The 25,436-nt window shown below is 44.6% G+C and overlaps 1 protein-coding gene across 3 annotated transcripts in view; it reads right to left on the bottom strand.

The window, feature by feature from the left end:
• Positions 1–12,077: 12,077 nt before the first annotated feature.
• The window catches only part of LOC129456150 (NACHT, LRR and PYD domains-containing protein 3-like), a 108,281-nt gene continuing 94,922 nt past the window's right edge, over positions 12,078–25,436 (bottom strand). The window contains exons 3-12 of one of the 3 annotated variants that reach the window (XM_055228677.1): positions 25,217–25,357; positions 23,540–23,680; positions 20,356–20,395; positions 20,068–20,260; positions 14,205–15,990; positions 13,967–14,134; positions 13,368–13,535; positions 13,102–13,272; positions 12,981–13,027; positions 12,078–12,747 (exon numbers count right to left, since the gene is read on the bottom strand). In XM_055228677.1, the coding sequence (XP_055084652.1) occupies positions 12,188–12,747; positions 12,981–13,027; positions 13,102–13,272; positions 13,368–13,535; positions 13,967–14,134; positions 14,205–15,990; positions 20,068–20,260; positions 20,356–20,395; positions 23,540–23,680; positions 25,217–25,357 (3,415 nt within the window). In that variant the 3' untranslated portion in view covers positions 12,078–12,187. The remainder of the gene's footprint in view (positions 12,748–12,980; positions 13,028–13,101; positions 13,273–13,367; positions 13,536–13,966; positions 14,135–14,204; positions 15,991–20,067; positions 20,261–20,355; positions 20,396–23,539; positions 23,681–25,216; positions 25,358–25,436) is intronic. The other 2 variants (XM_055228679.1, XM_055228678.1) reach the window with 2 other exon arrangements.

Here is a 25,436-nt window from a genome sequence, read left to right as displayed (position 1 = left end):
AGCTTCAGGCATCTGGAAATTGCACCCGAGGATGAACCAGACTTGTACAAGTCCACAGTTCTCTTCCTGATATCTTGGCTGATTCTTTTGACTTTCCCATGATGTTACACAAAGAAACAGTGTGTTTCAGGTGTGTGTTGCAGGTGTGCTTCAAATACATCCACAGATGTGTCTCTAATTAACTCATATGTGTCAATAAACCAATCAGAAGCTTCCAAGGACATGACACCATCATCTGTTTTTTTCCAAAATTGTTTAAATGTATAGTAATCTTACTGTAGGTGAACTTCTGACTTTAAAGAAAGGCATGAACAATTGCCAAAATAAATAAATGAATCCTTCTCTCATTATTCTGACACTTACCAAATAGAAATAATAATTGACCTAAAGTAGGAAAAGTTTAGTTTGATTTCGTAGACAGTGAGAAAAAATAGCATAAGTGTTTGTGTCAGATGGACAGTAACAGAGTTCTTACTGTCCTGCAGGCGCTGGGCCAGCTGCTCCTGGTCCATCCTCCTCAGGAAGTCCAGGGTGATGTTCAGAACCGCCTCTCTGCTGCTCTGCTCCTCCTCCTCACTCTCAGAGCATTCTGGGTAATCTGAGGCCAGGAGCCTGTGGAGCCTCTGCAGCTGCTCTTTGACAAAAGTCAGGACGTCCTCCTCCAGACGCTGGAACAGAACAATAAGAGAAGGGTTTTAGTCAAAGAGAGTACCTGAGGAGCACCTCAGAGAACCCCACACATGCTGCACTCGTGTGGTACTCACCCTGAATATGGTGTCCATCTGCTCCTTTGGGCCTGGCTCCCTGTCAAACAATACCATTCATCATCATTTATTTATTCCAGACTCATGGTCCATAAAAGAACACAATAAGAGACAACAGTAAAACAGGGTTATAAAAGACAGTCAGTGTTTCCATAAAGAGCAGTGGTTCTGCACAGAACTAAACCTGGGACTCACCAGCATCACCACCACAGAGTTCAGACACTCATTTAGACCACACATGAATTTATAGATCAGGTTTGTCATGAGAGTCTGAAAAGTGTTCAGACAAGCCTGACAGAACAGGAGACATTTCTGGCCCTGGACCTTTTCAGCAGCATTCTGAGGGCATCATGAGAAGATACTTTGAGCTTTGGGCAGTCCTGGTTCAGAACAGCTGATTCTGAGACCTCTGTACAATCTGTAGTAGACCCTGTGATCCTGTCCCACCTGAACTCATCTGTCTCACACTGAGAGTAGCTCCATTAAAACACAGGATCACTGTTTGCACTGATGAAGGATGAACAGCAGGTGGTGCTGGTGATGTCCAGAGCTTTGGATTAAGAAGGTCTTACCTCTGGTCTTCAGCAGGAGCTTCTCTAAAGTTTGGAACAAGGCCTTTGGAGCGGTCACTTTTCAGAGACACAGAGCTGGGAGCAGGTTTAGGTCTGGGTTTAGACCCGGGGCCAGGTCCAGGTGGCTCCATGTTGTAGGAGCTGGAATCAGAAGAAGAGTCCATTTGAACAGAACATACAGAGATGTGTCCTGTTTAGAAGCTCTGTTCTCCAGATGTGGAGTCACTGTGAAATGTGTCTATGCCCTGCACTCAGAGGTCTGATGGGTCTGTGTCTCTCTGCTGGACACATGACCACATAAGACTTAACTGGGTGTTAATACACTGCCTGCCCCCCAAAAAATTTGCCACCTGGATTTAACTAAGCCTATAGGTATGAGTCAGGTCTAGGTTCAGCAACAGTCTGTGCTCAAAGAATGAGGTCAGCTGACACCTGAATATACTGAGAATGACCAGGTTATTCCGTCAATGGATTTTTTTTCCCCTGATGACACGGGCATATTCCAAGATGACAATGCCAGGATTCATCAGGCTCAAATTGTGAAACAGTGGTTCAGGAGCATGAGACATCATTTGATGTCCACCACAGAGTCCAGACCTTAACCCCATTGAGAATCTTTGGGATGTGCTGGAGAAGCTTTGTGCAGCGTCAGACTCAACCATCATCAATGCAAGAGGTGAAAAAATAATGCAACACTGGATGGAAATAAATCTTGTGACATTGCAGAATCTTATCAAAGCAATGCCACAGTGAATGTGACGTAATCAAAGCTAAAGGTGGAACAACCAAATATTAAAGCGTGTGACCTTGTTTTTTGGTAGCAGCTTTTTTTGGCCAGGCAGTGTATGTACACAGAGTTCTACTTCCTCAATAGTGTGGGTTAGAATTTGACCATGATTAAACCAGGACCATAAAGGTCCAAACAGGACCAAACTATTTTAAAGCAGATACTGCACTTTTACTTGAGTACAAATAGTCTTTCCACCACTGTTAGTGTAGTTCAAGATTACATCAGGTTAAAACCAGGACTATACAGATCAAGAACTAAACTAGGAATAAACTAGTTATTAGGAAGTACCTGACTGGTCTTAACTGAAAACAGCGATGTATAAAATAAATCCACACCAGGTCCCAATCAGAGGACTAAAGTTAGACAAAACTCTAAGATTAAACTAATCTATTCAGCATTGAATGAAGGAAAGCGTAAAGTCTAAACCAGTGTTTCAATAATTTTCTGTTTATCATAAGAAATACTCACTGTGTCCCCGTCGTGTCAAACACGTCTTAAGAACATGGCTCTCAAACACTTCACTTTGGACTTTAGACTTTATCGTTCTCTTATATATGAAATATGAGGGGCCAGGCTGCTGAAGGTGACACACCTTCAACAGCCTGGCTCCAGATTGGCTCTTTGGTTGCTATGATACTCGTGGTCAGAGTTCCTAAAATGGATCTTGGCTCCAAATTGGCCCCTATAACTGCTCTACTCTCGAGGAGCTTCATTTGACTGGAGGCCAATGCTGCGGGTGACGTCCACTTTTTTATACAGGCTATGATCTAGTATGTAATGGATGAAGGGGTAAGGCTTTACAGGGTGGAGGGCAGAGGGGTTAGATACAGCTAATCTCCACAATGTTGAACAAAAGCGAGACAAAAATCTAAACCAGTGTTTCATTATTTTATCTGTTTATCATAAGAAATACTCACCACGTCACTGCCGTTATTCATGAAACTTGCTTTATTAAACCATTTAAAGCATAGTCTGCAGTCTTCTCTGAGCTCGGGCCAATCAGAGCGGAGAGGATGAGGGCAAACGGATGAGGGAAGAGCAGTAAGGACAAAGTGGAGATGAGTGAGACATTTCAGTTCTGTCAACTGGACAAATCGTTGTAGGAGTGAAGACGTTTCACTGCTCACCCAAGCTGCTTCTTCAGTTCTGGTCAGATTACTGATGGACACTGCCTTATATTTATCTGAAGGGGAGGGCTAACTACACTGAAACTAACACACCTGTTTGTCTATTTTATTTATTTTTTTATTTCATTTTATTTATTTATTTATTTTTTGGATGATACAGTAATTAGGTAGGCTGACCAAAAGGAATCTACATGAACCACTGCACTGCAGGATGTTGTAGGCCCTACAGATAAGCTGCAATGTAGGGGCTTATCTTAGACTTGGTTTGCTCCTTAAATTAACCTCTTCAAAAGGAAAGATGCCTAATGAGCCTGTTTTAGGCGTTTACAACTTGTGTTTGCAGGACGGTAAAATGACCGTGTTGCTCCAGCCTCTTTTTTTTTAAATTTATTTATTTTTTACCAATGTTAGAGAATAGCATGTCTTCATGTATAATTACATGAGAATACAACAGGTAGGCAGTAGTGCGTCCCCTATGTACTAATCATTTATCAAATTTCTCTTTAGCAACAACATTAAATCATTAGAGTCATACTGTATTTATGTTTTTATTTTGTATATTTTTATTTCAATTTAAAAGTGTTATTTACTATTTGTATGATTCCATGACTGTTCACGTTCATCACTGTAGTGTGTATTTCATTAGTGTAAATTGAGGATTTTTTATCAAATTAATTACCTATTCTTTGATTGTTGTCTATGTTTGTGTAATTATGTCAATATGTTTTATCCATAATGTGATTTTCTTTTACATAAAGTTCAGATTGACTCACATTACTCAACATCTGTTCAGCTTATGGTGTGGAGCATGATATCAAGTATAACGCAACTAAGAGTATGATCATGATTCGTAGGACTAAAGAGGATAAACACATGCTGTATCCTGATTTTTGCCCGTCTAATGTTGTATTGAATATTACAGCTAAAATTAAATATCATCACATATCACATGGCAGATGATGATGATATTTATAGACAATGCAGGATGTTGTATGCACAAGCTAATACTCTTCTGTTCAAGTTCAGTTCATGCTCTGATGATGTGAAGATAATGTTATTTAAATCATATTGCACACCACTATACACTGCTCACCTCTGGACTCAGTACAAAAAAGCCAGTCTACAGAGGCTGCAGGTGGCTTATAATGACACGTTGCGGGTGCTCTTGAGGAGGCCACGATGGACCAGTGCGACTGAAATGTTTGTCACTGCATGAGTGAATACGTTGCAAGCTGTACTGAGAACTTTAATGTACAGGTTTATCTGCAGAATGTATGATTCAGAAAATGAAATTATACTGTCACTCACAAGCATAAGATGCAGTGCAGTTCACTACCAATCCAGAATGTGGAGACATTGGTATGGTTGTCTTTTTAAAACATAGATGTTTATTGTTTGTATTGTTACTGTCTGTCTTTAAAAAAAAAAAAAAAAAAAAAAAAAAAAAAATGACCACGAGTCCGAAATAAACATGAATTGAATTGAATTAAAAAATGAATTGAAAATAAAATTGTTATCGTAATGACATAATAAGTTTGTTTTGTTTTGTTTTTTTCATTTTTATGTTGTATTTTCATAGGTTTTGGGTAAATGTGTTTTTTATTATTATTTTTTTATTGTTTCAAAATTTTAAAAGAAAAAAAAAGTGCAAATAGTTACAGGTGTCATATTAATAATGAAAAAGTGTTACGTAATAAACTAAAATTCTTTTTTCATAAAAAATATATATATATATATATATATATATATTAAAATAGAATGAAACCACACAAGTCTTACAAATACATTTGATTGATTTATTTTATTATTGTGTCTTGCATATGAAAAAATGACGAGTCCTTTAATGGACATATATGACAGCATTAAACAAAATACAATAGGCCAGTTACTAGACGTGTGTTACAAAAACCAACAGACTAATTTAAACAAATTCATCGGCCACTTCTTCCAGGTTTTAAAAACGAAATGAAAACCAGAACATATCAGGGCAAAGGGTGAACATTTCATCAAATAAATGATTTTTAAATTCATCATAAAATGGACAATACAACAAAAAATGAGCTTCACTTTCCACTTCTCCCAACTCACATAAGCCACAAAGTCTTTCTTCTTCAGGGGCTAGAGAAAACTTCCCAGTTTCTAAGGCCAGAGAAGGATCCCTGTGCCATCAGTGATCTTTGCTTCCAGTTCAAATTTGCTCTGATATAAAATTCAGTCTTAAACGTGTCTTTTAATTGAATATACATTGCTTGGGCAAAAAAAAGTTGCCACCAAAAAAAAAGGTCACACTCTAATATTTGGTTGTTCCGCCTTTAGCTTTGATTACGTCACACATTCACTGTGGCATTGTTTCGATTTCACTTCTGCAGTGTCACAAGATTTATTTCCATCCAGTGTTGCATTAATTTTTCAACAAGATCTTGCATTGATGATGGTCGAGTCTGACGCTGCACAAAGCTTCTCCAGCACATCCCAAAGATTCTCAATGGGGTTAAGGTCTGGACTCTGTGGTGGACAATCCATGTGTGAAAATGATGTCTCATGCTCCTGAACCACTCTGTCACAATTTGAGCCCGATGAATCCTGGCATTGTCATCATGGAATATGCCCGTGTCATCAGGGAAGAAAAAATCCATTGATGGAATAACCTGGTCATTCAGTATATTCAGGTGTCAGCTGACCTCACTCTTTGAACACAGACTGTTGCTGAACCTAGACCTGACTCATACCTATAGGCTTACCTATTTGCTTGTATCTATTTGCTTACTTAAATCCAGGTGGCGACTTTTTTTTTTTTTTGGCCAGGCAGTGTTTGTTCGCAACTTTGGTTTAGCTAAGATCCCATTCAGCCACTGCTCTTCATAATTGGACACCAGGTTTTCTCTTATTCTGTTGACGCTGCATGGCAAATTGTTATGGAAAACATACTGAAGTTGTGCTTCAGCAAAAACAGCCCGTAGCTCTGCTGCCCAGGGTGACTTAGGTTTACTCCACTCAAAGACCTTTTTAGACACTATATTATCAGGTAGATTAATAATCTGATTCCACAGTCTGACCATATCACACTTTCTTTGGCTTAAGCCTGGTACCCAGCCCATATCATCCTATGCTGCCAAAACTGGGACAAACTTGTACACTCCCAGGAAACAGTGGATGGCTCTGTTTTCCACAGCATCCAAGGCTGAACTCCGTCTGGCCCCCACACACCAGCAGCATAGTTGGCTTGCAAAAATATTCACCCCCCTGGAACTTTTAAAAAATTAGTCCAGTCCCATTTTCCCATTCTTCCTGGCAAAGTAGTTCAAGCTCTGTCAGATTTGATGGAGACCATTTGTGAACTGCAGTTTTCAGATCTTGCCACAGATTCTCAATTGGACTTTGACTGGGCCATTCTAACACATGAATATGTTTTGCTTCAAACCATCCCATTGTCGCTTTGGCTTTATGTTTAGGATCGTTGCCCTAAACCTCCGCCCCAGTCTCAAGTCTTTTGCAGACTCCAACAGCTTTTTTCCAAGATGGCTCCATCCTTCTTCCCATCAACTCTGAGCAGCTTCCCTGTTCCAGCTGAAGAAAAGCCCCCCACAGGATGATGCCACCACCGTGTTTGACTGTGAACACACCATCTCCACAGTCGAACACCACCGTGTTTGACTGTGGAGAAGGTGTGTTCAGAGTGATGTGCAGTGTTAGTTTTCTTCCACACGTTGCGTTTTACTTTTAGGCCAAAAAGCTGAATTTTGGTCTCATCCGACCAGAGGACCTTCTGCCACATGTTTGCTGTGTCCTCCAAATGACTTCAAGTGAACTGTAAACGAGACTTCTTATGGATGGTTTTCAACAATAGCTTTATTCTTGCCACTCTTCCATAAAGACCAGATTTGTGTAGTGCACAAATAGTGAGCTGAGCTGTGGATCTCTGCAGCTTAACTGTCTGATCCATCAACCTTCATTTGCATAAAATTATCTATGAATAAACTTTGCTTAAACTGTTCACCCGAGTCTGAGTCTTTGGTCCTCCTGTTAGTCTTCACAGCAGATGCAAGACATTCAAAAGTTACATTCAATCACAACTCGGAAGAAGTTTTATAATTCAAATCTATTGAGTTTTTTTAAATAAAGGGATATTCCACACGAATCAACATCAAACACTGTAAATGTGCAGAATGAGCTGATGTGAGTACTTTTTCAAGCACAAAAATTACAAGGTATAAAATACAGCAGCAAACAAACAGGTTACATTTAAGGTAATGTCCCCATAGGAAAATTTGACCTCTGAATTTGACCCATGCTTCAGTGCCACTGGAGCATCTCCTCAGGAGGAGTGACTGCAGTGCAGAGCTCGGGGGCTCATCTCACTGATCGTCTTACTAGTCTTGGTCAGGACTACCTGAGCTGGAGGATTTACTCTTTGGTGCATGTTTTGGATTGATGCCCGGAAGAAACACATCCAGACACAGGGAGAAATTTATAGAAATATATAAAAAATGAAAAAATATAAGTCAGTGCTCACAAATCTGTTTCCAGTCATTCTCAACAGTTGCCTCGCAGACCTTCAGAAAGTGGATGAAAATCAAACAGTCAAGTAGGATGGAGCCATACTGTTTATAGTCAGGAGGAGGATTTTAAACTGGACAGGAAGCCAGTGAAGGGACTGCTGCAGATTCGTGATTCCTGCTGTTACCAAAGTGGAAAAAGTCAGTTTTACAGGCTCAAGTGATCAAACGTGAGCAGCCTCAGTGTGCTCAGGGCTGGTAGATGCAACAAAATGGCTGCTGTTCGAGCATTGAAAAACCAAAGGACGATTTTATCAGTTTGAAGGAAACTCTCTAATGCTCAGTCTGATCACACTCTGTATATTTTTAAGTGAAGAAACATTAGACTCATTTAACACATTTTCCTCTATTTTTTGTTACACATTTCCCCCTAAAAAATAAACTTAACTGCACATTTTTGTTAATTGTTCTGTCATTTAGGACATTATTTTTTATTTACATGTTTAGTGATTTAGGAAAGATTGATGAACAGAATCATTAGATCACAAACGAGTCACACATGTCTGACAGGGGGCGCTCTACTCAGATTCACCACAGACACAGAGTCACCTTCCCTCCACACCCCAAACCCAGGAAATAGAGGCTCAGTGAAGGAGGAGCTGAAGGTGTGGAGGTGGAACAGTTCTCCATCAGAGCGGACCTCATAGAAGGACAGAGATCCAGCCTCAGAGTCCAGGAACACAGACACTCAACCTGAGGGACGTAAGGAGGAGGAAAAGGAGGCGAAGGAGTGGAGGTCTATTTGTTTACTGTTGTGATAGAAAGTGTAATGTCCATAATAGACCCTCAGATTCCAGGACTGATAATTACCTCCAAACCCACACTCTTCTCCCTTCTGTGAGCTGTGTTTGGATCCACAGAAAACAAACACACAGCATCACTTCCTCTTCCTGAGAATATGAAAGTTCTTTGTTTTATATTAATTATATTCTAAGAAGTAATAATATACACAAGAACAAAACAGTCAGGTCTCAAATCTATACACATATTTTTACAGATGTTTCCTCTACAACTGTGAAGACTTGAAGTCTGATAAAGTTACATAATGTTAATTTCCTCATGAACTGAATGAAATACAGAGACTCACACTTCCTCAGACCTGGGACCATCCACTGTTCTCCAGCAGGATCCAACCTGAAGCACACAAGTCCAGTTTAGACCAGACCAGAGACCAAAACCTGGACCAAGCCTGGACCAGAGACCCACTGAACCGGGACCCACACCTAGGAGACTGCAGGGGGCAGTGGGGGTCTTCCTGTAGAGCGGTCAGGAGCTCAGCTGAGGGTCCTGGATGGTTGTAGCTCAGGTCTAACTCTCTCAGATGGGAGGGGGCGGAGCTCAAAGCTGAGGCCAGAGCAGCCCCGCCCCTCAATTCAGTCTTGTTTTTAAACAGTTTAGCAAAAAGAGAAGTTTGTTCATCATCAATGCAGAGAAGACCAAGGAGATGGTGGTGGACTTCCGCAGACGCCACTCTACTGCCCCCTCAGTGAACATCCTGGGAAGGGACATTGAGAGAGTGGACTCATACAAGTACCTGGGTGTGCATCTGAACAACAAACTGGACTGGACTCACAACACAGACACACTGTACAGGAAGGGCCAAAGCAGGCTCTATCTCCTGAGGAGACTCAGGTCTTTTGGAGTGAGAGGGCCACTCCTGAAGACCTTCTATGACTCTGTGGTGGCATCAGCCATCCTGTACGGTGTGGTCTGCTGGAGCAGCAGCATCACAGAGAGGGAGAGGAAGAAGCTGAACAAGGTCATCAAGAAGTGCAGCTCCATCCTAGACTGTTCTCTGGACTCAGTGCAGGAGGTGGGGGACAGGAGAGTCCTGGCTAAGGTCATTTCTATGCTGGGCCATGAGTCTCACCCCCTGCAGGATGCTCTGTCGGCCCTGGAGAGCAGCTTCAGTGACAGACTGATTCACCCTCGCTGTGTGAAGGAGAGGTTTTGCAGGTCTTTCCTTCCTGCTGCTGTCAGACTGTACAATGAACACTGTTAACACTGAACATGTGTCATTCATCCATACCTATGTGCAATACTCAAGTCACTTTACGGAGATGTTATATTAGAGTCTATTTTTAGTTTATTTTTAAGTCTATTTTTTAAATTATTTTAAGCTATTTATCTATTATCTTGTTTTATTGCATGTACCATTTTCTTTCTGTTCTTTAACTGTGCAGTGCAATACTGGAATTTCCCCACTGTGGGACTAATAAAGGCATATCTTATCTTATATCTTATCTTGTTGGACCCTCAGCAGGTTGACTCCAGACTCTGTGAAGGTCTGATGGACGTGAAGAGCAGCCAGAAACTCCTGCACACTCAGATGGATGAAGCAGTAGACCTTGTCCTGGTACAGGCCTGGCTCCTCTCTAAAGACCTGTGTGAACACTCCGGAGTACACTGAGGCCGCTGCAGCGTCCAGCCCACACTCGCTCAGGTCGCACTCGTAGAAGATCAGGTTTCCTTTCTACAGCTGCTTAAAGGCCAGTTTTCCCAGAGACCGCACCATCTCCCTGGTCTCTGGAGTCCAGTGAACGTCCGCCCCTGATCCCTGGTGGTACTTGATGTTCTGGACTTTGGCCTGCAGGTAGACATACATCTGTGTGAGAATCTGGCAGCTCTGGTTTCTCTGTTTGTTCCAGAAACTTCTGTAGCAGCTGGCTCTCCCTGATGAGGTTTACCAGCAGCACATGGACTGAGGAGGACTCTGTGGGGTTGGGGTTCTGCGTGGTCAGGACCCGAGTTTGGCTGAAGTCCAGAGGAAGTCTGTACTCGTCCAGACCGTCAAAGATAAACAAGACCTGGAGCTGTTGGAAGCTGCAGAGACCTTTGAATGAACTGAAGAAGTGGTGCAGCAGTCCCGCCAGGCTGAACTGTGTGTCTCTGATCACATTGAGCTCTCTGAAAGTGAATGGGAACAGCAGCTGGAGGTCCTGGTTGGCTCTGCCTTCAGCCCAGTCAAGACAGAACTTCTGAGTCAGCACTGTTTTCCCCACACACCATGCCACACCCTTCGTCAGCACCGCTCTGATTGGGTCTGGTGAATGGGGACAGGTTTCGCATGTGATGGTGGTCTCTGGAGCAGCCAGTTTCCTGGACGCAGTCTCTATGTGTCTGACCTCATACTCCTGGTTGACCTCTGAGGCTCCGCCCTCTGTGATGTAGAGCTCTGTGAGCTCTCCATGAGTGCCTCCCAGCACAAATGAACCAGCTGTTAAGGGATGGGACTCACCCTCATCCAGAAAGATGCCTCAAAGGGCACAGTCCCATCCAACTATCGACCACTAACCTGTCTCTCCACAACAAGGAAGCTCATGTCAGGCATCATCGCAGCTATGGTAAGTAAGCACATAGATCAATACATGAGCACAGCACTGAAGGGCATCAGCAAAGAGACCGGGGGAGCCAAACACCAGCTCCCAGTAGATCGAACAGTCGCTCGAAACTGAACCCATAAGACCAACCTGTGCACTGCCTCGAATGATTACAAGAAAGCCTATGACTGCCACAAACAGCATAGGTCTGAAACTCCTCAGCCAAGACATCAGCAATACTGTCTATGGATACCAACTCAGGAATGGGGCCACCATCAGTCACCTCCTCTAAGTGCATGACATCAAGCTGTATGCTAAGAATGAGCAAGACATCGACTCATCCACACCAGTAGGATCTACAGCACAGACTTTGGAATGTCATTCGGGCTTGAAAAGTGTAGCCGGATGGTGACAAAGAGAGGGAAGGCAGTCCACACAGAAGTCTCACTCCCAAAAGGCACAATAGCAGACATTGAGGACAATTACATGTACCTTGATATCTCACAAGAAAATGGCAACCTGGCAACAAGACCAAACAAGCCAAAGATCCAAGTACTTGTTCTCTAACTCATGCAGGACAAGCTCATGTAGATCAGGGTCATGTAGCACAGACCCATGTAGGACAGACTCATGTAAGACAGACTAAGGCTCATGGAGGACAGATTCATGGAGGACAGTCAGATTTATTCCTAAATCTACCTCATTCTTCTGTAGTTTTGCAGAATTACTAACAAATTGTCTCCTTTTTAATAAACATTGTTTTTATTCATTATTGTTTTAAGATTTCAATGTTTATTTTCTTAGTTTGTAACAGATTTTTTCTTGTTCCTGCTGCATATTTCTGCTATTTTTACACTTTTCCCTTAATTGTTTTACTTTTTATGTTGTTTTTTTCATTTGTTTTTATTGTTCTGTCAGTTTTAAAGACATTTAGAACAAACACATGTAGGACAGACTCATACATTTATTTTTTATTTACATTTTTGCTCATTTAGGAATCACTGGTGCACAGAATCATTATAATCATAAAAGAGTTGTATATGTCCACCAGAGGGTGCTCATCTCAGATCCACCACAGACACAGAGTCACCTTCCTCCAACTCTCCAAACCCAAACCCAGGAAACAGAGGCTCAGTGAAGGAAGAGCTGAAGGTGTGGAGGTGGAACAGTTCCCCATCTATGCGGACCTCAAAGAAGGACAGAGAACCAGCCTCAGAGTCCAGGAACACAGACACTCGACCTGAGTGACGGGAGGAAAAGGAGGAGAAGAAAGAGGAGGAGAGGGCTGTTTGTCTGTTGTGACAGAAATAGTAACGTCCATTTAAGGCTCTCAGACTCCAGGACTGATCACTATCTCCAAGCCTACAGTCCTCTGTCTCTCCTCTCCGTCTGATTCCTTTGTAACTCACTGCTATTTCAGCACAACCGCTCCACTGCACCTCCCAGTAACAGCACCCCTTCAGGCCAGTGCAGCTAAGGACCTGATACCAGTCTGTAAATCTGTCCTCATGATCTGGATACTGCTGCTCCTCTCTCGCACAGGTCACTGTCTGTTTGTCCTTAGACAGTTTGAGTTTTCTGTGAGCTGTGTTTGGATCCAGAGAAAACTCACAGGAATCTGAGAACACAAACATATCACATATCACTCCCTGTTCCTGAGAATTTCAAAGTTCTTTGTTTTATTTTAATTATATTGTGAGCTGTAATAATACATACATGAACAAAACCATCTCATGTCCATATACATATTTTGTAGCTCAAATCACCCACAGATATCTCTTCTATAACTGTGAGGACTTGAATCCTGATAAAGTTACATAATGTTAATGCCCTTATAATACAGAGACTCACACTTCCTCAGACCTGGGACCATCCACTGTTCTCCAGCAGGATCCAACCTGAAACACACAAGTCCAGTTTAGACCAGACCAGAGACCAGGATCTGAACCAACCATGGATCAGAGAACCACACCTGAGAGACTGCAGGGGACAGTCAGGGTTGTGCCAAACAGCAGTCAGGAGCTCAGCTGAGGGTCCTGGATGGTTGTAGCTCAGGTCTAATGCTCTCAGACGGAAGGGGGCAGAGCTCAGAGCTGAGACCAGAGCAGCCCCGCCCCTCTCTGAGACCAGACATCCAGACAGCCTAAAGACACAAATCACTACACTTGTGGACACATGCGGGTGGCCCTATACTCATGGGGACCCTAGGGGGCAGAGTGAATGATGACATTGTCTCACCTGAGAGTCTCCAGTCTGCAGGGGGGGTTCTTCAGTCCAAAACACAGCTTCTCCACTCCTGAGTCTTGGAGGTCGTTGTGACTGAGATCCAGGTGTGTGAGACTGGAGGAGCTGAGGACTGAGGCCAGAGGATCAGAGCTGTGAGGGGACAGGCCACAGCCACAAAGACTGAGGAAACATAATGTTACAGTCAGTAACAATGCACAGATCCATCTGTACATTGAGAAGGAAACAGAACTACAGTGCCAACGACTGTAGCTCAGGTGACAGACTCTCTATTAAGGATGGGGCATCTGATTTTACTTTGAAATATAGAGCATTGTAAAAGCAGCACTTTGTTACAGAAGCAGACCGTTCAATCTACATCTAATTACGAAGTATTTTATTGATCCCAAACACAGGAGGAAAACGTTAATGCTTGTGAACCCGAGAGAAGTGCAAAGGGAATTGTGAGAGCCAAAAACGAGTTACATATATTGAATCACCTGCTTCCTCCTATCGCAGTTTAACATTAGGTTATGAATCATTATCTCGAGATTGAAATATTTTTCTCTGTGTTGGGAAAGGTGAGTCTAATCTTAGGCTAATTCAACAAGAACCTGAGAGTCTTCAGTCTGCAGGGGGCGCTCTGCAGTCCAGCACACAGCTGCTCCACTCCTGAGTCCTGGAGGTTGTTGTGACTGAGATCCAGGTGAGTGAGACTGGAGGAGCTGAGGACTGAGGCCAGAGGACCACAGCTGTGAGGGGACAGGCCACAACCAATCAGACTGAGGAGAGAGAAAGAGACATTAGAGCCTAGAACTACCACACAAGACTTTAAATACAGTCTGGACTCACAGGGCTTTGGTGCAGGCTTTCACCACCAGCAGCAGACCCAGGAGAGCTGTCTCTGAGGAACAATATTTCCTCAGGTCAAACTCCTCCAGGTCTGACTCTGAGGACAATAACAGGAAGGACAGGGCCGACCACTGAGCAGGAGAACTTAACAAGGAGAGTAATCCTTCTGTCATGGATCTCTGTATCTGCTGTACCAGACTGTTGTCATTCAGCTCATTCAGACAGTGGAGCAGGTTCAAGCTTCTTTCGACAGTCAGACTCTTTTCGTTCAGTTTCTGTTTGATGTATTTTACTGACTCTTGATTGAGCTGGTCACTTCCTGTCTGAGTCAGCAGACCCTGCAGCAGGCTCTGATTGGTTGGCAGAGACAGCCCCAGGAGGAAGCGCAGGAACAGGTCCAGGTGTCCGTTTGGACTCTGTAAGGCCTGGTCCACAGCAGAGCGGTATAAGAAAATCAGTTCAGTCTTGTTTTTAAACAGTCGAGGAAGAAAAGAAGTTTGCTGAACCTCCAGCAGGTTGACTCCAGACTTTGTGAAGGTCTGATGGATGTGAAGAGCAGCCAGAAACTCCTGCACACTCAGATGGATGAAGCAGTAGACCTTGTCCTGGTACAGGCCTGGCTCCTCTCTAAAGACCTGTGTGAACACTCCGGAGTACACTGAGGCCACTGCAGCGTCCAGCCCACACTCGCTCAGGTCAGACTCGTAGAAGATCAGGTTTCTTTTCTGCAGCTGCTCAAAGGCCAGTTTTCCCAGAGACCGCACCATCTCCCTGGTCTCTGGAGTCCAATGAAAGTCCACCCCAGATCCCTTGTGATACTTAATGTTCTGGACTTTGGCTTGCACCACCAGGAAGTGGATGTACATCTGTGTGAGAGTCCGGGGCAGCTCTGATTCCTGTGTCTGTTCCAGAAGCTTCTGTATAACTGTGGAGAGGATCCAGCAGAAGATCGGGATGTGACACATGATGTAGAGGCTGCGGATGCTCTTGATATGGGAGATGACGGCTGTGGCCTGGTCTCTGAACCTCTTCCTGAAATACTGCTCCTTCTGCAGGTCAGTGAATCCTCGCACTTCTGTCATCATGGAGATGCATTCATCAGGGATCTGACTGGCCGCAGCAGGACGTGTGGTTATCCACAGATGAGCAGAGGGAAGCATGTTCCCCCTGATGAGGTTTATCAGCAGCACATGCACTGAGGTGGACTCTGTGGGGTCAGTCAGGACCTGAGTTCGGCTGAAGTCCAGAGGAAGTCTGCACTCGTCCAGACCGTCAAAGATGAACATCACCTGGAGCTGTTGGAAGCTATAGAGACTTTTGGATGAACTGAAGAAGTGGTGCATCAGTCCCACCAGGCTGAACTGTGTGTCTCTGAGCACATTGAGCTCTCTGAAAGTGAACGGGAACAGCAGCTGGAGGTTCTGGTTGGCTCTGCCCTCAGCCCAGTCCAGACAGAACTTCTGAGTCAGCACTGTTTTCCCTACACCGGCCACGCCCTTTGTTAGCACCGTTCTGATTGGCTCTGGTGAATGTGGGCGGGCTTTAAAGAGGTCTTCACATGTGATGGTGGTCTCTGGAGAAGCTGGTCTCCTGGATGCAGTCTCCATGTGTCTGACCTCATGTTCCTGGTTGACCTCTGAGGCTCCGCCCTCTGTGATGTAGAGCTCTGTGTAGATCTGGGTCAGGGGGGTGGAGTCTCCTGCTTTAGCCACGCCCTCAAACACTCGGCTGAACCTCTGCTGCAGATGTCTCTTCAGTTTATCTTTACAAACTCCAACACTGTTTCCTGAATAAAAACACAAACAACTGTCAACTCAACCTACTTCTGAAAACTTCTTCATTTCAACTTCTTCTGAACTAGATGTTCAAATAGAAAATATGCTACTTTTAATTGTAAAGTTAAAGACCCAGAATGTGACTTTTTTTAGTGGAGGGTCTGAAACCTGCTTGTTTTCGTGAAGATATATATTTTTTTATTACACTTCAAGGAGACAGAGCATGTTACAGGTAACAAGTTACAAATCACATCTGTTAAGAGATAAACCTCACTAAAAGAGTGCATTTTTTGAAAGAGCAATAAAACACATATAAGTGAATAAATGGTAGACACATGTGTTTAATACTGTGGAACATTCGGTGGACAGCCTTTAGGTTAAACAAATTATAGCCAGCAGCTGTTCCTCAGATGGATAAATCTTCCACCTAATGTACCCGGGTCATAGTACTTTCTGTGAGCCTAAAACACCTGTAGACTTTTGTTACTGTGAAGTCCAGTCTGGTGTGGTCTGTTCCTCAATTAAATTAAATTCAATTCAAGTTTATTTATATAGCACATTTAAAAACAACCTCAGCTGACCAAAGTGCTTCACATAAAACAACTAAACACATAAAACACAATGAGGAATAATTACATTATACAAAAGAGCATAAAATACAATACAATAACAGTGCAAGTACCAACACATTCTATCTACACAATATTAAAAGCCAGGGAGAAAAGATGAGTTGTGAGCCGAGACTTAAAGTGAGTAACAGACTCAGATGATCGGACAGACAAAGGGAGACTGTTCCACAATTTGGGCGCTGCCACAGAAAAGGCCCTGTCACCCCTAGTTTTGAGCCGAGCTTTAGGCACAGTAAGTAGAAGCTGGTCAGCTGACCTCAGAGCTCTGGGAGGAGTATAGGGCTGCAGCAGCTCCCTAAGATAGGCTGGGCCCATAAAGTTAAGACATTTAAAAACAATCAATAACACTTTGAATTTTACCCGAAAAGCAATAGGGAGCCAATGTAAAGTGCACAGAACAGGCGTAATGTGCTCCCGTCTGTTTTAGTCAGAAGCCGAGCTGCAGCATTCTGAACAGTCTGCAGACGCTGTATAGAGCCCTGGTCCAGACCTACATACAAAGAGTTGCAATAATCCAGGCGTGATGTGATAAAAGCATGTATGGCTTTTTCAAAATCAGCCAGAGGCAAGTAAGGCTTAAGTTTAGCCAGAGTCCGGAGCTGAAAAAAGCTAGTTCTTATAACCGAGCTGATATGTTTGTCGAGTTTGAACATGGAGTCCACGATCACTCCTAGATTCCTCACTGAAGGACGACAGAAGTGACCCAATCACACTGTCATGTCCAGCGAGTAGCTCGGTTTGACCAAAAACCACAATTTCAGTTTTACTTTGGTTTAAGTTTAAAAAGTTACTGCTCATCCAATTTTGTACATCTCTGAGACAGTCCTGCAGTGTTTTAATTGTGGTCTGACTATCGGCCGCCGTCATAGGCAGATAAATTTGAATGTCATCTGCAAAACAATGAAAAGACACTTTGTGTTTTTTAAAAACAGCACCCAGGGGAAGCATATATAAAGCAAAAAGAGCAGGCGCTAATGTAGAACCCTGGGGTACACCATAATTTAAGGGTGATACAGAAGACGAATACGATCCTAAGTTAACAGAAAAGCTCCTATTAGACAGATATGATTGGAGCCATCTGAGGACTGTACCCTTCATGCCCACACATGACTCTAAGCGGGTTAAAAGAATGCTGTGGTCCACCGTGTCAAAGGCTGCCGATAAGTCTAAAAGCAAAAGAACAGCAGACTGTCCTGAGTCCACTGTTAAAAGCAGGTCATTAAAAACTCTTAAGAGGGCAGTTTCGGTACTGTGCTGTGATTTAAAACCAGATTGGAATTTTTCACCAATTTCATTTGAACTGAGATAGGCCTGCAGCTGATCATACACAACCTTCTCTAAAACTTTGGACATAAAGGGCAACTTAGAAATCGGTCTAAAGTTAGACAGAACATTTGAGTCAAGATTTGACTTTTTGATGAGAGGCTGGACAACAGCATGTTTCAGAGAAGTTGGGAAACAACCTGACAACGAAGATGAATTTACAATTTTAACCATAAAAGGTCCAATAGAATCAAAAACATTTTTGAAAAGGCGACTTGGAATAATGTCTAGAGGACAAGAGGAAGGTTTTAGCTGTTGGACAATTTTCTTCAAGTTACAAAAAGATACTGGATCAAAATGCTCAAAGACCGAATTACAAACTGTTGGAGCTACAGGAACCACAACAGGTGTCAGTGTTTACCTAAGCACTGAGAATTTATCAGTGAAAAATGACAAGAACTGTTCACAAAGTGTTGGTGATGGCACTACAATATTTGTGTTACAAGGATTTATAAGGGATTTCAAAGTGTTAAAAAGCATTTGTGGTCTGTGGCAGTTGGACGTCACAAGGTTGGACATAAAGTTACATTTAGCAGTTTTAACAGCCCGCTGATATTCTGTAAGACTGTCTCTCAGAATTTGCTGGGAGACCTGTAGTCCATCCTTTTTCCATTTCCTCTCAGCGCGTCTGCATGTGCGCCTAAGTTCACGTGTGGTATCATTAAACCACGGCTGTGATTTAGGCTTAGCACGTTTAAGCCTGAATGGAGCCACTGAGTCCAAAACCTCTGTACAAATATCAGTGAAAGAGGAGAGTAGATGATCCGGCGATACATCTTCCAGATTGTCACTATTCATAATTCCATATGCACTGAAAGCGCCAGAAAATAAAGAGGCAGTCGTGGAGTTCAATGTACGCTCCCGACGCGCTGGTGCGCACGGACTAACTATGCACCGAGACAACGCCACAGAAAACAGTACAATAAAGTGTTTACATCGTACAATAAAGTGTTTACAATTATGTTTACATCGAGGCCAAAAGACAGCACCAAGTCCAGGGTGTGTCCTTTCTCGTGTGTAGGGCCCGACACAGACTGCTTTAAGTTAAAAGAATCGATCAGATTTAAAAACTCTTTGGCCAAAGGTCTAGATTCACAGCAGATGTGAATATTGAAGTCCCAAACTATTAAACAATGATCATAGTTAAGCGTCAAGCCTGTTAAGAAGTCTGTAAAATCCTGGATGAAGTTTTTATTGAACTTTGGAGGGCGATACACCAAAGCGCACAGGACCGCAGGATCAAGGCTTAAAATAAAAGTCTGAAGCTCGAAACTGGAAAAGGAGTCTTTCAGAACTTGTCGGCAAATGTAGCTGCTTTTGTACACCGTTGCTAGCCCCCTACCTTTGCCGGTAGCCCGAGGAGAGTTAAGGTAAAAACAGTCAGGTGGTAAAAGTTCTGAGAATGGGGCAGACTCACCAGCTTGAAGCCACGTCTCCGTAAGAAACATAAAATCCAGTTTCCGCGAAGTGAAAATTCAGCAGGAATGTTTTGTTAGCCAGTGACCTAGCATTCAACAGGCCCAAACGTAAAGTTACATCCTCGTCATCCCGTGGGGAGTCGCGGCACAGCGACCGGAGGCATCCGAGATCCACACCGCAGCGAGAGGCGAAGCGCTCGCGAAGCGCTCGCGAAGCGGCAGGTGACGCAGGCCGGTCTGCAGACGCGCGGGCACCACGGCCTGGATCCACCGCAATCCATGCGATCCCTGGGGTGCTGGGCATCCAGAACTGGAAATAAGCGGCACAATCCCATGCCTAGCCTTCGAAAAAGCCCGGACTCTCACTAAGACGCCTCCACGCTTCCCCCGCTTTCTCGGCCGCTTCTTCCGAATGGAGACAGGTGAGTGCAGCACGTAAACCGGGACAGATGCCAAGTGAGGAGGGAGTCTGGAAGTTGCATCTTCATAATTGTGTTGCAGGTACAGCTCATGAGATTGCTTGAAATCAAGAAGTGTCTGTCGGTCATACACTAATAACCCAGAGATATCTTGGCACAAAATACAGAAAAATGCAATAGCAAATAGCAATTTAAGCAGAGCTGACAGACGGCTGCCGGGACACACTGGCGCCATCTTGCCACACCCTTGTAATCTCGTGAAAAACGTGTCCTCAGATGGACAGTAACAGAGTTCTTACTGTCCTGCAGGCGCTGAGCCAGCTGCTCCTGGTCCATCCTCCTCAGGAAGTCCAGGGTGATGTTCAGAACCGCCTCTCTGCTGCTCTGCTCCTCCTCCTCACTCTCAGAGCATTCTGGGTAATCTGAGGCCAGGAGCCTGTGGAGCCTCTGCAGCTGCTTTTTGACAAAAGTCAGGACGTTCTCCTCCAGACGCTGGAACAGAACAATAAGAGAAGAGTTTAGTCAGAGAGAGTACCTGAGGAGCACCACAGAGAACCCCACACATGCTGCACTCGTGTGGTACTCACCCTGAATATGGAGTCCAGCTGCTCCTTTGGGCCTGGCTCCCTGTCAAACAATAAATTAATTATCATTTATCTATTCCAGACTCATGGTCCATAAAAGAACACAATAAGAGACAACAGTAAAACAGGGTTATAAAAGACAGTCAGTGTTTCCATAAAGAGCAGTGATTCTGCACAGCACTAAACCTGGGACTCACCAGCATCACCACCACAGAGTTCAGACACTCATTTAGGCCACACAGGAATTTATAGATCAGGTTTGTCATGAGAGTCTGAAAAGTGTTCAGACAAGCCTGACAGAACAGGAGACTGGCATTTCTGGCCCTGGACTTTTTCAGCAGCATTCTGAGGGCATCATGAGCAGATACTTTGAGGTTTTTCAGTGTGACCTTATATTTGCACCAGAGTGGGGCTGTGTACTACAGTGTACAGGAGGTTCACACACAGAGACAGTGAACAGGAGAGTCCCACAGCTCTGAGCAGGGACCAGCTGTCTTTGGGTGCATTTAGACTCATCAGGTCTGAGGTAGAATGAGTTTAGCCTTAGGTCTGCTGAGGTCTAAAATCTGTGGGTACTGTTGGTAAAATATGTTAGAAAGGTTTATCTTTGGTTAAATGCAGTTCAGCTAATTGAATAAAATGTCCACCCATCCGTTTTCTTTCGCTTTATCCAGGGCCGCGTCACGGAGGCAGCAGTTTCAGCAGGGAGGCCCAGACTTCCCTCTCCACACACACTTCTTCCAGCTCTTCTAGGAGGATCCCGAGGCGTTCCCAGGTCAGCCGAGAGACATAGTCCCTCCAGTGTGTCCTGGGTCTTCCCTGGGGCCTCGTCCTGATGGGATGTGGAATAGATGCCCTAGCCACCTCAGCTGGCCCCTCTCGACATGTAGGAGCGGTGGCTCTACTCTGAGCTCCTCCTGTGTGACTGAGCTCCTCATCCTATCTCTAAGGGAGCACCCAGCCACCCTGTGGAGGAAATTTATTTCGACCATTTGTATCCATGAACTTGTCCTTTTGGTCATTACCCAAAGCTCATGACCATAAGTGAGGGTAGGAATGTAAATTTACAGGTAAGAGCTTTGCCTTTCGGGTCAGCTCCTTCTTCACCACAATAGTCCAATTGAGTGACCGCATCACTGCAGATGCTGCACTGATCTTCCTGTCAATCTCATGCTCCATCCTTCCCTCACTTGTGAACAAGACCCCAAGATACTTGAACTCTTCCACTTGAGGCAAGGACTCACCACCCACCTGGAGAGGGCAAGCCACCTTTTCCTGCAGATCCTGGCTCAAAGAAGTCATCAATACACCATTATCTGCCAACAGCAGATATGAGCTCCTGTGGTCCCTGAACTAGACCCCCTCCGGCCTCTGGCGGCACCTAGAAATTCTGTTCATAAATACAATGAACAGGACCGGTGACAAAGGGCAGCCCTGGTGGAGTCCAACATGCACCGGGAGCAGGTCTAACTTACTGCCGGCAATGCGAACATACAGCCCTTAGCAAAGCGCCTTGGACCCCATACTCCCAGAGCATCCCCCAGAGAACACCATGAGGGACACGGTCGAATGCCTTTTCCAGGTCCACAAAGCACATGTGGACTGGTTGGGCAAACTCCCATGAGCCCTTGAGCATGGAGAGTACAGAGGTGGTCCAGTGTTCCGCGACAGGGACAAAAACACACTGCTCTCCAGTACCCTGGGATAGACCTTACCGGGAAGGCTGAGGAGTGTGATTCCCCTGTAGTTGGAACACACCCTGCAGTCCCCCTTCTTAAACAAAGCGACCACCACCCCAGTCTGCCATTCCGCAGGTATTGTCCCCGACCGCCGCTCAATGTTGCAGAGGCGTGTCAGCCAAGACAGCCCCACAACATCCAGAGAGTTAAGATACTCAGGACAGATCTCATCCACTCCTGTGGCCTTACCACCGAGGAGCTTGCCAACCACCTTGGTAACTTCAGCAGGGTGATGGACGAGTCTACCTATGAGTCCCCAATCTTTGCTTCCTCCTCGGAAGACGGTGGGATTGAGGAGATCCTGAAAGTATTCTTTCCACCACCCAATAACATCTCCAGTTGAGCTCTCCCCCTGCACTGTAAACAGTGTTGGTGAAACACTGCTTCCCCCTCCTGAGGCGTTGGATGTTTTGTCAAAACTTCTTTGGCGCCAACCAATTGTCCTCCTCCACGGCCTCTCCGAACTCCTCCCAGCACCGAATTTTTGCCTCTGCGACTGCAAGGACTGCTTGGCTTACCTGCTTCAAGAGTCCCAGAGGCCAGTAAGGCCTGATAGGGATATGAGAGAAACTCTCCCGGAGGTGTGAGTTGAAGACCCTGCTAACAGAGGGTTCCACCAGATGTTTCCAACAGATCCTCACAATATGCCTGGGTCTGCCAGGTCTATCCGGCTTCCTCCTCTGCCAGCTGATCCAACTCACAACCAGGTGGTGATCGGTTGTCAGATCTGCCCCTCTCTTCATCCAAGTGTCCAAGACACGACAATATAGTCGACCATCGACCTCCGACCTAGAGTGTCCTGGTGCCATGCGCACTGATCGACATCCTTGCACTCGAACTGTGACTAGCACAGAAGTCCAATAACAAAACTCCACTCAGGTTCAGATCGGAGAGGCCGTTCTTCCCGATCACTCCTCTCCAGGTGTCACTGGTGTTGCCCACATGGGCATTGAAGTCCCCCAGTAGAACAATGGAGTCCCCGGTTGGTGCACTGTCTAGTACCCCTCCCAGGGACTCCAAGAAGGCTGGGCACTCTGCACTGCTGTTTGGCCCGAAGCCCGGCCGGACCACGTGGGCAAAGACCCAGCCACCAGGTGCTCGCAATCGAGCCCCAACCCCAGGCCTGGCTCCGTGGTGGGGCCCCGGCCACGGCATACTGGGCGATGTTACGGTCCTCGATGAAATGAATAAAATTCCCCAGTATACTGTAGTGCAGTAGTTTCCCCTCGGTGATGTATTCAGGACATTCCTGGTTCAGAACAGCTGATTCTGAGACCTCTGTACAATCTGTAGAAGACCCTGTGATCCTGTCCCACCTGAACTCATCTGTCTCACACTGAGAGTAGCTGCATTAAAACACAGGATCACTGTTTGCACTGATGAAGGATGAACAGCAGGTGGTGCTGTCCTGAGAACATGTCCAGAGCTTTGGATTAAGAAGGTCTTACCTCTGGTCTTCAGGAGGAGCTTCTCTAAAGTTTGGAGGATAGCCTTTGGAGTGGTCACTTTTCAGAAACACAGAGCTGGGAGCAGGTTTAGGTCTGGGTTTAGACCTGGGGCCAGGTCTAGGTGGCTCCATGTTGTAGGACCTGGAATCAGAAGAAGAGTCCATTTGAACAGAACATATAGAGAGATATTTAGAAGCTCTGCTCTCAAGCTCTTCGGGGACAAGCTCTGATGGTCAGGAGGACTCCACTAAAACTAATTATACTGTGGTAAGTAGAAAATAAGTTTTAGTTTACGTTATGTTTCTAAGTAGAAACCTATCAGTTACTGACTAATCTTCTGGGGTCCACAACATAATTAAACTTACATTAAACTTAACTGATGCTTTTCAGGTATCTGTTCTAGGACAATCTGTCATCGTTATGAGCAAAAAACAAAAACATGACTTTGTACATTTATTTCATGAACAAAAGCAGACACACATTTTATTTGTACAATTTTTGGCCCCTTTTTTTTCCTTCTTGGCGCTCTCTCTGTGCACAGTAGAGGAAAATTGTCCAGTAAAATTGCAGAGTGTAATGTGAGAGATTATCCCTGTGCCATCCCTCCAGTTTCTTGTATTTTACATATACAGCAAATGAGGCAACAGGCAAGATTTATCCACGTCTGTGTGAAAAGCATGATGCTGCTGTCTCTGTGCTCCCACAAGAGTCTGACTGCAGCCACTCTGAGCTGTCTACAACAATATTGTGATGTCTCATGAACCTCACCTATTCTCAGCTCAGAGAGAGTGTACTGTCAGGGCTAGTCCACAGGGGGCAGTGTAGAGCCAGTGGAGCTCATTTGTTCTGCAGTAGTTCAAACTTATGTTGGTGTAAATCTAACCTACGATGGCGCAGAACTGCTGTTCCTAAATAAAAATGAGCAGTATCACGACGTGATACTATCATGAAATTATGTGATAGTTTCATGTTAAAACAAGATACAAATTTACCATGAAATTATGTGATAATAATTATCTTTGTAAAACATGCAACATTGGAAACAATGGAGGAACTATCCACTTTTGCACATTTGAATGACTATGCTACTGGTGTTGGCATGACTTTTAGTAGTAATAGTAGTATTGTCTCTAGGAATAGGACTACTGCTCGTGCAAAATGACAAGGCCGTATCACCAATGGTAAAATGAGCCCATGAGGGAGCACTGAAATGACCCTGTCAGTGCTGTAAGACACATGGGGACCTCCACATTCAAGTCTGTGACTGAGTGAACTGAGCTCAGAGGTATGGAGATGATTGACTCGAGTCACCCTCTTTACGCACAGCAGATGGACGTACGTGCCCATAGTCTACAGCTGTGCACACAGCAAGAAGCATCTCTCTGTCCTTGACCAAAGCGTACACCTTCAGTCAATGAATCACACCTTTAATAGCACCTACTGAAGCAGCCTCTGTACCTTCCTGTTGATCCAGGATCTGGCTGATACTCTTTTGCTGTCATTGTTTCGCAGTAATCTATCCCCCCTGAGTAAAGGTGCCCAGTGGCAGGAGTAGGATGTATAAACTGCAAATCCTACAATAGATGTTACATTTGGATGAATTGTGTAAATCAAAATTAGGCTGATTTCATGTTGGTCCATGTTTTTCCTACTGGGGCAGCCCAGCTACAGTCTTACCTCTGCTCTTTAGGGGGAGCGTCGCTGAAGTTTGGAACAAGGTCTTTGGAGTGGTCACTATTCAGAGACACAGAGCTGGGAGCAGGTTTAGGTCTGGGTTTAGACCCGGGACCAGGTCCAGGTGGCTCCATGTTGTAGGAGCTGGAATCAGAAGAAGAGTCCATTTGAACAGAACATACAGAGATGTGTCCTGTTTAGAAGCTCTGTTCTCCAGATGTGG

The sequence above is a fragment of the Periophthalmus magnuspinnatus genome, chromosome 17 (assembly GCF_009829125.3).
Source record: "Periophthalmus magnuspinnatus isolate fPerMag1 chromosome 17, fPerMag1.2.pri, whole genome shotgun sequence".
Lineage (NCBI taxonomy): Eukaryota > Metazoa > Chordata > Actinopteri > Gobiiformes > Gobiidae > Periophthalmus > Periophthalmus magnuspinnatus.
This window is presented reverse-complemented; position numbering and strand designations above follow the sequence as displayed.